Source organism: Caloenas nicobarica, chromosome 5 (genome assembly GCF_036013445.1).
Source record: "Caloenas nicobarica isolate bCalNic1 chromosome 5, bCalNic1.hap1, whole genome shotgun sequence".
NCBI lineage: Eukaryota > Metazoa > Chordata > Aves > Columbiformes > Columbidae > Caloenas > Caloenas nicobarica.
Genome location: NC_088249.1, coordinates 50253484 through 50266376, shown reverse-complemented (window position 1 = coordinate 50266376; position 12893 = coordinate 50253484). Strand labels below are relative to the sequence as shown.

Sequence of the window (12893 nt, the reverse complement as noted above, 5' to 3'; positions counted from 1 at the left end):
AAACTGTCAAAGAAGAGCAGCTTACAAGAGGAAAGGGAGAAATGTTTACACAGGGGTTTGTTTTCACTCCTGAATCTAGCTGGCTGATTTAATTTGAAAACACATCAACAGTATGCTCCCTGGACTTCCTTTACTAAGTGATGCAGACTCCTGCAGCAGTAGTTAGAATCTAGTTTCTCCTTTAGAAATATGGTATAAACATTAACTCTGATTTCCAAATAGTTACTGTGCTGGCCTCTGAGATTATTTAGTTTATTTGGTTGGTTCTCTTGGACAGCCTAAATCTATGCCAGCTTTTTCCTCTTTTGAAATAAAGGTGCATTTAAAACAGCTGGCTAAAAGTGTGCTACCTCGTGTGGTAACCTCAGGTTAAACAACAATGTGACCTGGAGAGAAACCTGGGCTTCAGATCAGTTTGTCAAAGATGTTTTAAACCTGAAATTGTCCATAGTATCAGTTGAACAAGAACACAGAGTCAATCTTCAGTTTTGCTTGTGTTTTGTAGTGATACAAAAAATAAAAAAGGAGTGCCAAGCTCATAGAGTTCTACTCAGTTTACTTAGTTTGAGGAGAATTAAAGAGTTATGAATGAAGATTGTCAGAAGAAAAACTTGATAGGGATCTGGTTATGTAAAGCTTGCAAAAATTCGTGTTTATAGTTTCCATAAAGAGCATTTAAAGTTTGACTAATTCATGTAGTAGAATGATCCTGTCTACTTGTTTTTCACTAAACTGATGTTGTTAAAGAACACATTATTAAAATAAGGTTCCAGCCAGAAGTCAATATTGGACTGTCACTGACAAAAAACATTTTACCACAAGCTCACTGCTTCCTATAGATCCAGGAGTGGATGTTGACTTAACAATAATTGGCAGATGGATATGATCATGTCAAGGAAATGAGCACATTTTGATGTCTAATTAGAGTTCAGTGATGGTTTTTTAAATTTCTGTGTTTCAACTGTTAAATGTTAACTTCTCTTCAGGGAAATGGATGCTGTTGCTAATTGTTTCTGAAAGTGAAATCAAACACCTCCAAATCAATATATACCAGCTTCTGGAAGAATTGATATCCTGTCCAAATAGTTAAGATTCGTATTGATTATTTGGACTCTCAATTGTTCCTCTTTACAAGAGTTTATAGATCCTGCCAAGCTAGATGGAACAGAATAGATGCTATCAAGAGCAACCTGCTTTGTCTAATTTTTTAGGATGTGGAAAACAAGGGGGTTACCAGTAACCTTGAAGTCAAAGTAGAAACCTAACACAATAATAGTGAATTTCAAATGTTGGAGCAATTTAGCTTTTATCCCACCCTCTGGATCCAAGAAGTATTAGAAGGCTTTCTGCTTTTATTTTGCAGTCTTCATAAGAACTGACTAAAGCCTTCATATAATTTTGTCCATGAGGGTTTTTATGCTTTTCGTTATTTGGTGCTAGTGGCATTGTTTTTTTCCAAGCACTTCTGCTTCCGTCATCCTTCTGCTTTGTTCCCTAATCACATACTTCTCTCTATTTTACTGCAGAATCCCTAACTCCTGCAGTAAATATCTCTGCTATTTCAAACCTCACAGCTGGCCACATCCAAATATACTTAAGTTTATTGGGTTGTTGATCTAGTCTCTGCATTACCACTGATGACGTCAAGTAACTGCTGTTTCATTGAGTACACTTCCATTTAACATTTCAGAGTCTTTCTGCCACCACGTTACTGCCACAGTACTTTAGAGTTCTCAGTCTGCTCTTGTGGGATCCTTTGCCTGTTTTGTACAGAAGCAAAACACTAAAACTTTGAGCAGCACTTGTTACCAGTGCCAGCTGAACAACAAGCCTTGTAAGTATGACTTGAGGAAATGAACTCATAAGTCTTTAAAGTGGGTGATAGAAATGTTAGTTCTTCAGAGTAATACAGGAAGCACGACTATTTTTTAAGTTTGACAAAACTTCAGAAAACCCTGGGAAAGGTAACCTTTTCTTTTTTTTTTTTTTTTTTCCTTCTCCATTAGGATCTCATAATTATGAGAAGCAGCCTGAATACAGATCTAGAGCCACTAGTTTATTATAGATGAAAGCTAGTCCCAGTTTGATAGTTAGGAGTTCCAGACTTAGTAACAGGTTGTTTTTCTTCATTCTGGTATTTTATCTCATTTAACCATGGTTCCCCTAATGCTAAATATTTTTTCTCTGTTTTCTTCTTATCCACTTCTGGGAACTAGGCTGGAAAACCAATGCAACTCACGAATGGGTAGAGGTTGAAAAAGAAGCTCTGGCTGTATTTGAAATTTTTTTGGTGAAGTCTTTGCTCTGACAGAACTAAGGTGTGATAGGTAAGTAGCACTGAACGGTACTGTTCTATTAATTCTCAATTCTTTTATCTGAAGCAGGGACAAACTGTCAAAATAATTCTTTTAGACCAAAAAGACTCCTGTTTTTTTCTTTAATTCTGTGTTTATCACTAACTTGGCAAGGAATTGAAAGCAAAGCTCTCACCTGTTAAAGGCACATAGCCCTAAGCATATAGCTGTACTTCTTTCTGTCTCTTAATTAATTTGTGACTTGCTGAATGGGTTAGGCAGGAGCAGAAACAAATGGTGTCTCTTATTTGCTATAGACAAGATAAGGTGGTGCTATAATTGTTCTGGGCACTTCAGCTGTCACCTGTTTTACTTCTTTAGAGCTTTTTAGAACACTTTAGAAAGTGTCCAACCTACATTCTTTGTGATACACCTACTAAAACAAGGGACAAAAAACCATGTTGGAGCCTAGGAATCTCTTAAAATACTCTGCTATTTTGCTGCCAGAGCAAAACCACTATGAATACAGTATTGCCTTAATAAGTCTGATTTTAGAAGGCGGAACATAAGACAATTGCTTGACTTTTCTTAGACAAGAGAACTGAATTAAACTTCTGTTCTTCTATTCACAGAGATTTGAACCTGTATGTTTTCAGATCAGGAGAATTTGACATGGGGAAATCCACCATGAGGCTTCTCTGTACGTCACTTTCTCTTACCATGGTTTGCTGGCTAGCTGAAGGTACCTTGTCAAAAACAGATGCAAAGAAAGGTGCTACAAAAAAGCTGGAAGAAAAGGTAAGAGAAATAACTGAAATGCTCATCTTATCTAACATGTGCAGTGAGCTAAATGACCTTTGGTAAAGGATCTCTCTGTCAAAACAATGTTAAAAGCAACCATGCATTTCTATTGAAGCTTATGCTCATAAATAAGGCTACTGGAAACTGTCCTTTCCTCCAGCTTTTATGAGTGTCACAAATGGTTCACTCTGTGAACAAATACGATGTAGACTTCTGGAACTTTATCCACTGTGCAGGCTGCAGAAAGAGGAAGCTTTCGTCCCCTCTCCAATAGCTAGAGGAGACATACTTCATCCCTTTGGAAAGAGGGAGCAAGGAGCAGTAGTTTGGGTCAAGAGTGCTAGATCATTTCCTGGTGGAAAGGAAGGTGTTCTCAGCCTTGCCAATGAGAAGGCTGTATCCTGATAAAATCTGAAGGGCCTTCTAACCAGCAGTTTCTTTGCAGGCAGAAATGGCTCACAGTCCTGTGCAATCTGGGCAACCAGAGCCAACATGCTGAATTCTCTGTTAATTTGCTGAGCATGTTCTTGTTTCCTGCCTGTTTTAATTCAAAACTGCAAGAAGGTACAGCAGTGTAAGAGAATGGGTGTGTATGGAGAGGAAGTGTATTTACCAGCGCATATACCAAGTATATGTACTTAGCGCTGCTAAGCGCATTAAGTAAAAAATTAGACATGTTCAAAATCCTCCCCTTAAATTATAAGTATAGTTGATTGTTCCTTATGCAGATACATCTCTCATTGTTCTTATTGCTTGCTTGCTCAATATCTACCAGGAAGAAAATCTACTCTGCAAGTAGTGAGGATAATACAAAGTGTTAAGACAAGGCTTGTCCCTGAAGTCCTTACACTGAATCAATAGATGATTTCTGCGTACTCACCATGCACACTTTATTAGATCTTCTCACTCTTTTTCTGTCTGCTAAAACTACTTGTGCTGTTTTAGTTGAAGCAGATCTTCCTTAAAGAAAGATGTTCAGAACCTTGGCCTTGAATAACCACAATGCAGCACACTCAGTCTAAAATGTATCCAGTTTAAAACTCATCTTCAAATTCTTGGTTAAGAACTCCTGACCTCTTTTTATAATTTTAGGGTTAACATGCCAGAAAGCACTGACTAGAGAGCAGAGCAAAGCACCATCAGCTATGGTGAATATGTTCTTTAATCTTACTGCTTCTTGATTTTTTTTGTTGTTGTTGTTGTTTATATGCTTTTTGCCTTGCAAACAAATTTTAGTGACGATTGCAAATCGTTTCATAGCACTTTCCTATTTCAGTTTTTAATCAAACTGCTCTGCATCATTTAAAAGGAGTGCTCAGAGTTTAATTATGTGATTTATTTTTTTTCCCCTCTCTTTTGGAGTCTGTTGCTATTGAAAGCGGCTGCTTCATACAGCTGGTTGTAAAAATTGTTTTCTCCCCCCAGATGCTGCATTCTGATAAAAATGTGCAGGACCGGGGACTGGTAGTTGTGGATCCAAAGGCAAAGGATATTATACTGGAACACAGAAGTTACTGCTCCAAGAAGATGAAGGAAAGACATTTCTCAGGAGATGTTCTGGGATATGTTACTCCTGTAAGTTAATACAATGAATAAAATTGGTGCTTTGAATGAACGTGCAGCAGACTCTGCTGATCTGCAATCTTGCATCCCTGCTTTAAAAGCATTTTTATAATAATGGGACCTCCTGGTCAAATACAGTCAAATAGCCAGAGGATTATTAGAGAGCTGTCTTGGGATTCAGGTGGTCTCAAACCCTTGTTCTCCCATCCATCTCTTCGAGGATGTCTAGGTCATACTGTTTTTCTTCTCACTGCTAAAACAGATGATAGTATTGGCTTGTCCTTGATGAACCAGGAGAAGTTGCAGTAAAGTCAGAGCAGGAGAGCTGCTGAGTGTCCTCATACTATGCAGCTACCAAATTGAACCTTCTAAATAAGCAGTAACATTTGTATGCTGCTGTCAAACTGATCTCTTTTGCTATCCAGTCTTACTATTATTCAGAGCATCCTTTCTTGAATAATAAATGTTTCTTCCTTTTGTTCAGAGGATGCTTTTCACTTGTTTCAGTCTTACACTGCTGAAAAAAGAGAAACAGGTGCCCTATAAGCTTTCGCCTTTCTCAGGTTCTCTTGAACATAAATCCCGAGTCTGTAGATTCAAAACTGTGATGGAATCTGCATGCAAATTCCTGTAGTTTAGGTGAATTTGCACAATTTGAAGACTGCCTTTCATATAGCTATCAGAGTTTCCAGCGCACTTTCTTTTTTAAATAAAAATAATGTCCCAGAAGGTTTCCTCGAACTAACAAATGGGAGTCTAGCAAATGATTATGTTTATGTAAAAGAATTTGTATCAGTCAAAAGTAAAGTGAATTGTATATCTTGCTTTTGAGGCTCTCACTTTTTGGTTTTTTTTCTCCTTTGTTTTGCAAGTGGAACAGCCATGGCTATGACATTGCTAAAATATTTGGAAACAAATTTACATTAATCTCACCAGTCTGGTTACAAGTGAAAAGGAGAGGGAAGGAAAGGTTCCAGTTCACTGGGCTCCACGATGCTGATAAAGGTTGTTATTTTAAGTTTTTTTGCATATGCATTGCAAGTAAGATTGCTGGTCTTGTTGCAGACTGGGTAGCTTTGGCAATAAATGCATGTGGGTTTTTCTGGCCCTGCCTCATTGTGAAGTACTTGTGTCTCTTACATTTTCAGGGGAGTTTTCTTCAGAGTGAACCTTTTTTCTGTCCCCACTTGCTTCCACATGTGTACACAGCTTATCTGTTCAAAGAATAAGAAAGATTGGCTCTTCCGCCAGGCTGTCTACAAAGCCTCTCTTAAAAAAACAATGGGACAAAGAATCTGTGCAGGCAGACATAGTCTTTGGTGTTTGTACTGTGTAGTTGTTTACCTGTTATATTTTTTTTTTCCCCTGTCTGCAAAAACCTTTAGGTGAATTTGTTTTGGGAATGGAAGATACATTTAATCTGAAGATAATTTTTTCCTTCACTGCCAAGAAACTGGCAGCAAGTTCATATTTTGCTAGTATGTTCCTTAATAATAACTAAGTAATTTATGGTTTTGAACTTGATTGAAAAATTTGTCTGTGGAATTTCATTTGAAACAGCTATAATTCTTACCATGTTGCTGCGTACTGACAAATTCATCCTAATGCGATCACTGCCAAGAGGAATGGATGGGACACTTGAAAATACCCTCCTAGAAAAAAAAAAAAAGAAAAAGTGACTACAGAAGTGTTGTTCTGAGTAGGCAGTAAGATAGTTTCCATGATGAGACAGAACTGTTACTAGCAGAAAGGCACTGGGTAGGGACTATTGTAAGATTGTAGTAAATGCTAATTATGCTGTGGTGGAGGTAAATAGCTTCAAATCCTGTGCATCAAAGGATGTTTCATCTGTGGTGGTTATGAACTAGCAGTCTGTGGCAAGAAGACAGGTATGATGGAACTATGCTACGTTATTTGAGGAATGCTTGAAAACATGTTGTTATTATCAACATCATTTATATGTTAATAGTTGTTCTCTTACTTGATACTGTTTGACAGACTGGATGAAAGATGTCAGAAAGAACTCCAAAACCATCAGAATAGGTGAGCCTCTGTTTTATGTTTGTTTGCTTTTTATCATCTTCAACTGGTAGCAGAGCAAAAGAAGGCTTTGTTCCAGGTGTATATGGGAGAAAGGGAGGTTACCATAGCATAGTTGTCTGAAGGAAGAAGTGTGAGAAGAAAAGTAACAGCAGTTAACTATAGATAGTTAAGTAACTGAAGTGTTGATCCTGTTGGTGCTCTAATGTTTTGCCTTTAGTTCTTATTTCTGGATAAACGCTGTGTCACAGGGCCCTCTCAGAGGAGTAGTTTGCATATAGCACCACATGCTTACCTGGGAGAGCAGTCTTCAGACTTGTTGTTCAGGGGTTCTGCTTAGTTAAAAAGGAAAAAAAAAATCCAAATGTGAGTCAGTCAGATTTTCCTGTATGATTGTAGAAAGGTTCTCCTTTGGCTTTTCTCCCCTTGAAGCTGGGAACTCAAGAGATGTGCCACAGTGTGTCTCTTGAGTGAAAATGGCAAACATTGCTATAGAGATCATACTGTGCTAGACATCTCACATTTGTCTGTAGCAAGAATCCTATGGAACTGTGAAACCTTTTTTGATACAGAAGGGAGTATGAAATTTGAAATGCATTAGAAAAATAGAATACTCAGTCAGATATTTTAAATTACTTCAGCTGCCAGATGATAAAGCCTTTGAAATCTCTCTAGACTCTTCTAAAATACTCTTTTACATCCTCAGTAGTTAGAAAGGGCTTAGAGATAGCTCTGTATGAGTCGTTGGCTTTTCCAGTGTGCGTGATCACCAGCTGTTCCAACAGCAGTTTTCCTGACTCGTCTAACAGTGTTTTTAATGTTTTCAGCGTGTCATTAGAAAAAGAAATTACGTGAGCTCGAGTGCCCATGTTTTCCAAAATAAAAATTTGTCGTAGGGTCTTGAGATGAGTAGAAGAGTGAAGTAATATAAGGCTGTGTACAGAAGAGTAAATTACAGTCTGAGGTGAACTTTTCTATCTTGTGATAGAAGAGATGCACAACTTACAGAAAGATTGCTGTATCATGTTGGTGGCCTTTTTTAAGACTTTACTTGGGGTCCTAAGTGATAGTTCAGTTAAGATAGTTCAATCACATGAAGGTATCTTGTTTTAAAACTTCCTGACCATTAATTAAATATAAAATGAAGGATGTTCTACAGTGTCAATTGATCTGTGCTGCTGAAGTTGGTCAGAGTGAAAAAGCAATTATCTCAGTCATGGGATATGTTGTTTAGTGGCATTGCTGCTTGTACCTGCTGTACTCTGTTTCTGCAGAAATACTCCAATGTCGATAATAAATTCTTAATTTTCACTACTGACTGATGACTTTGCTTGATAGTGCCTCGAATTTTGTTTGATGGCTGGACTTATCAGGACTTTGAGAGTGTTTTTGGCAGTGAAGATGAGATAGAAGAGCTTTCCAAGAACATGGTTCTGCTAGCCAAGGTAAAAAGGTTTTGCTTATGCTTATAAAATAGTGTGAGATTATATTTGATTCCTTTTGTAATGGGTATTTTCCCATTTCCAGTAGGTGTATATTCTACAAAATAAAAATCTGCTCAAAACAATGATGAGGTGGGATTCCTAAGAGTGTGGCTTAGTATGTGTCCAATTCCTATAAATATGAACACTTAAGTGCAGTTAACTACAAGTCTAAAGTGAGCCTATGTAAGTCTGATCAACATAACCTTGCCGGCTATAAATTGTGATTGATAAAATCTGTTCCAAATAGCTGACAGGCTGAATGTTACTAAGGCAGTAGTGGATACTTGATAAACTTCTCATAGAAGTTGCCTAGTGAGCAGACTGCTTTCTTTTTTATAAAACTATTTTATATAAATCTATTAAGCAAAGGTTAAACTGATTAGTAGTGTGTTTGACAGGCAGAAAAAGGGTCATGGGTGCAACAAGTGTGGTTTTCTGTGTTACAGGAGTACATTCAGGCTCAGTGTGCCAGAGTTAGTGAGCCACTTTTAATATCAAGAATAACTCACTAGATATCTGTTACTGTAGAGTTCTGCTCAGGTCTCACAAACCAGTTTTCTTCAAATGTTAAGAGGCTGGAGAGAGGATAAGAGGATTTCCTTTTAAGGAATGGTTACTTTCTGCTAAGGTTTTCTGGGCAGCCTCTTAGCTAGTGGCTTTAGAGCTATGCATGTGTAGCGCCAGACAAGTTGTACCCAAAAGACATTCAGATTTAGGGGTTGATTCATGACAGCCTGCTTAAAGACTGTCAGAATAAGTTTTCTCACTTGCTACATGATGTAAAGAAATTTTAATGTACTCTAGAGGAAGATGGATGTAAACTGCATAGTTTCTTAAAATTTGTAACTGATAGATTTTAGGTCCATGGCAACAGCTGGCCTATTAAGGAAAGGGTGCTCAAGTGCTGCAGTATCCTTCATGATGCTAAACATAAATTATCACAAGTGAGATTAATTGTGGAAGTTGTTTGGAATCATGCCTATTTCAAGTCAGCATTTACAGCTTTAGACGTAAGAGCTCATGGTTTTTTGCCAAGATATGTGTGAATGTGTATCAAATGATTTGTTTAACAACCATCTTTCATTAATGGCTGAATTTTCCTATCCGATACTAGTTTATGCTGTAAGAGTAAAAGTAATGGATAACTAATAGAGATTTCCAACTTTTGCATGTTGGTTAATTTGTGCTTCTCTTCCACTTCTTCATGAAAAGCTGCATTGAAGACAAAGCTGGTATACGAATACGAAGTATGTTCAATCTGTAATAGTACAAGAAAAACTACAGCGATTGTGTGCTTTGGTACTGTACTATGATCTCTGATACAAGCCTAATGAACAAGCATGGTGATTAACTGTATATTGTTGTTGATTGCCTTTATTTAGAATGAAAATTTTGATGGTTTTGTAGTTGAAGTTTGGAGTCAGCTGGGAAATCAGAAGCAAATGTGAGTATAAGTCTTCAGGATGCAAGTGCTAAAAATCGACTCTTAAAGCATCTTTTTGATTTGTCCATGTTGATTTGAATTTGTCATTATAAATAAATGCACTTCATTCTGGGACAACTGAAGATTGTTCTACTTCGAATGAAGTAGAAGAGTGTACTCCACTCTACATAAGATCAAAGATTACACAGTAATCTTCATAGTAGACCTAGCAGACCACATTAGCCTTTCATACTGGTGTTCTGCGAGGTGTTACCGTTCTACAAGGGTGCGGAGGGCACCACAATTGCATTGCTCACTTAGATGTTGGCGCTGGCCTTTATTATAATATTGATTGGTTTGGGTTACTGGGCGAAGCTTGGAATTGTGGGATGCTTTCAAAACCACCAAATTTGAGTTGATTAGGAAACCTTCCAAACCTCTATTTAGAGATCTTTTAGACATACTGAAACTAAAACCAAAATCCCCAACCTGAAGCAAATCTAGGGAGAAATTGGCTTCCAGTTCTTGCAAGCACAACTTTGAAGTAGTTGATTCCACCTTTTGGTAGCTCCGCTATGAAGTTTCAGTGAGTCTGAATTTATTGTAGCTGCGAAAAGTAAAGGGCTTATCCATATTAAGCTGTTTCCTGGCATGTTCTAATCTGTTTTCCTTGAACAAAAGACCCTTGGATGTCTTAAAACGTTTGACAGAGTCAAGACAAGGCAAGCTCAAAACTGCTGCTTCAGGAAGAAATGGCAGAATGTGTGGTGAAATGAATGAGGCAGTACAGCAATCTGAAGATTTTGTCTTAGTTGCCTCAGGAAATTCAGGCATCCATTCCCTAAAGCACCATATTCCTACCAGCTGTCTGTTGCCTGAGATGTCTGGGGCAAAATGTTGATAGCTTGGAAGAAAGCTCCACAGAATGTAGAATTCATTATGGAAGTCTTTCACCTTTTAGAAATGGTTACCGGTTATTCTGTTTAGGGCAAATGTTATTGACTGGTGGCATATAATAGTTCTGTCTGGAACTGAGTGTGCTATTCATGGAGTCCTACCTTTTCCCTATAAAATCAACACTTGGGAGCGAAGAATTGAAACTGCAGAGCTTTGTCAGCGGCTCCATCATTTGCACTGGAACGAATAATCCTTAAGATAGATGTTCTTGCTCATAGTTCGGTAATTTGTGAGGTTGTTCCTAGGAGTCTATACTGAGTTCTGAATCTATTGTAATGTCATAATAAGACAGCCAACAAGGTGATTTAAGCAATTAGTAACCGCCAGCTGGAAGCTGGATGTAGTGGTCGGTTTATCTACTGTGCTTACTGTATTTTAGTAAAACTGATGTTTTTCCTATTAGTTAACTTACATTCATGTAAGACAGACTGTATTACTGTAATTTTAAGACTCACTGAAGACCAATTTAAGCACGCTAGCACCAAAGTGCTGTAGTGCAAATGACAAGCATGAAAAAACATGGAGTTTTTTTATTAGCTCCAGGCAGGGTGAGTTTACTTGTGGCATGGTAGAAATGTTACACTTTGCCAGGTGTAATGCTGGTTCAGAACAGCATTGCTTGTCCCATCTTGTGTGGTTACGAACTGTTTGTACTATAGGAGATGCTGCTGTGTATAGTTCTAGCCTTCAGTACCAGTGTGTTATTTAGGTGAAGTATAGAAGCACCACTTACATATTCACAGTCTGTTATTGATAGACAGGAGTGGGAAGTATTTTCCATAACTTAAGAGAAGGAAAGTGTTATTCTGGTAACTGCCTCCTTTGCTGTGAATCAGTAATATTTGATCATATGTGGCCACCTATGAACAAGATTTAAGGATTATGCTAACTAAAGATGAGAAGGATGGTGTTTGGCAGAAAAACATGAATAGGAAAGAAAAGTTAAGAACTGCAGATTTCCCTCCTCTTCAAGACTAGTTTTAAGTGCTTCATTGTAACTATTCTGTGGGGTTTTTTCCCTCTCTTTATTGCCACTCCCCTAGAAGTGGTTGGGGTGTTTTAAGTTGCAAAATACCTTGTGTTGAGCTGGCCTCCTCAGAGGCAAGCATTCTGCATAAGGCTAATGTAGGCAGCAAGCTGAAGCTGAAGCTAGGCTTGTGTGTGGAATAATGGGTATTTTGTGAGAGTAGGAGCATATAATTACATTAAAATTTTATCTCCTGATGCTTGTAAATTATGGACCAGTGTCTTCATTTTGAGATTAAGTCAATTTATCTGTCACTTGCTCTAAAACTGGATAGCTTGGGTATCCAGTGCCTGTGGGGCTTTCCCTATTAATGCTTTTTGCAGTGAACAGGTGCTTCAAACACATCATAAGACAGAATTAAATGAACGTAGCACCTTAGCAAGCGTGGTTTTTTGTTGCACATTGAGTGCTTGCTTTGGGATCTGTTAATTTCCTTTTGACTAGCAGATTTATTCTTGATAAATGGGTAAGCATAGATGGTCTTTTGCTTCATTGTCCCTGCCAGAAAAGACCTGGAGCAGCCCTTGACCTCTTTAGCCCACAGAGTGGCAGCATTGTAACGTGAGTAATACCTGACTCTCCCTGTCAGGTTGGTTTTTTTGAAAATGACAACCAGTAGTAAAGCATGTTCTTAACCTTGGAAGGCTGTGGGTCAGCTGACAGGTAGGTGTCAACAGAGATGACCCCTAATACTTCAGAGATGTGAAGTGTTCATAGAACAGCAATTGTGTATGCTCCTTTTAAAGCATCTGGATTAACTTAGGTACATAGTGTAGGCTTTCCTATCTCAGATCCTTCAAGGTCAAACACCTGAAAGTAGCTTAACCTACTTCTAGGTAAAGGAACAAAAGATCGTAATGATACTCCCAGGAACAGGTAGTCTGTCTTCAAATTCAGAGCTGTCTGACAATACAAGGAGACCTGCCTAGCTAATATAATTTATTATTTAGTGTGAACCTGGTTTAGTTTAGAAAGAAAACTAAATATCAGGCTTTTTTTTTTCTGAAATAAAAGGAATAGTCTCACAGAAGCAGTTAGCAACAGGTTATTGAGATTCAATATAGGTGCATAAAAATATCTGGGGATATGCTGCAGCTTGCCTTTTGAAATGACAGAGCAGTGGTATGGGTCTAAGCAAAAAATATTTCACTTAGAAATATTTATAGTTTTCATTTTTCAAAACCTAAATAAGTGGATACCTAGCTATTAAATTAATAAATAATAAAATGGCACTCAGTTATTCTAGTGCATCATTTTGTTTATCTGTGTCGAGGGAAAAGCTGTGGAAATGATTCCTGTTATTT

General features: G+C 37.8%; 1 protein-coding gene across 5 annotated transcripts in view; it reads left to right on the top strand.

Annotated features, from left to right (window-relative positions):
* CHID1 (chitinase domain containing 1) overlaps positions 1-12893 on the top strand; it is a 119468-nt gene that overhangs the window by 405 nt on the left and 106170 nt on the right. For 4 of the 5 annotated variants that reach the window (XR_010606310.1, XR_010606309.1, XM_065636039.1 and 1 more), the window contains exons 2-9: positions 1691-1834; positions 2217-2327; positions 2927-3092; positions 4521-4670; positions 5531-5663; positions 6657-6701; positions 8037-8143; positions 9565-9626. Coding sequence is in view for 3 of the 5 variants with exons in the window: in XM_065636039.1 (XP_065492111.1) it covers positions 2967-3092; positions 4521-4670; positions 5531-5663; positions 6657-6701; positions 8037-8143; positions 9565-9626 (623 nt within the window). In the remaining 2 variants the exon portion in view is untranslated. The remainder of the gene's footprint in view (positions 1-1690; positions 1835-2216; positions 2328-2926; positions 3093-4520; positions 4671-5530; positions 5664-6656; positions 6702-8036; positions 8144-9564; positions 9627-12893) is intronic. The other variant, XM_065636040.1, reaches the window with a different exon arrangement.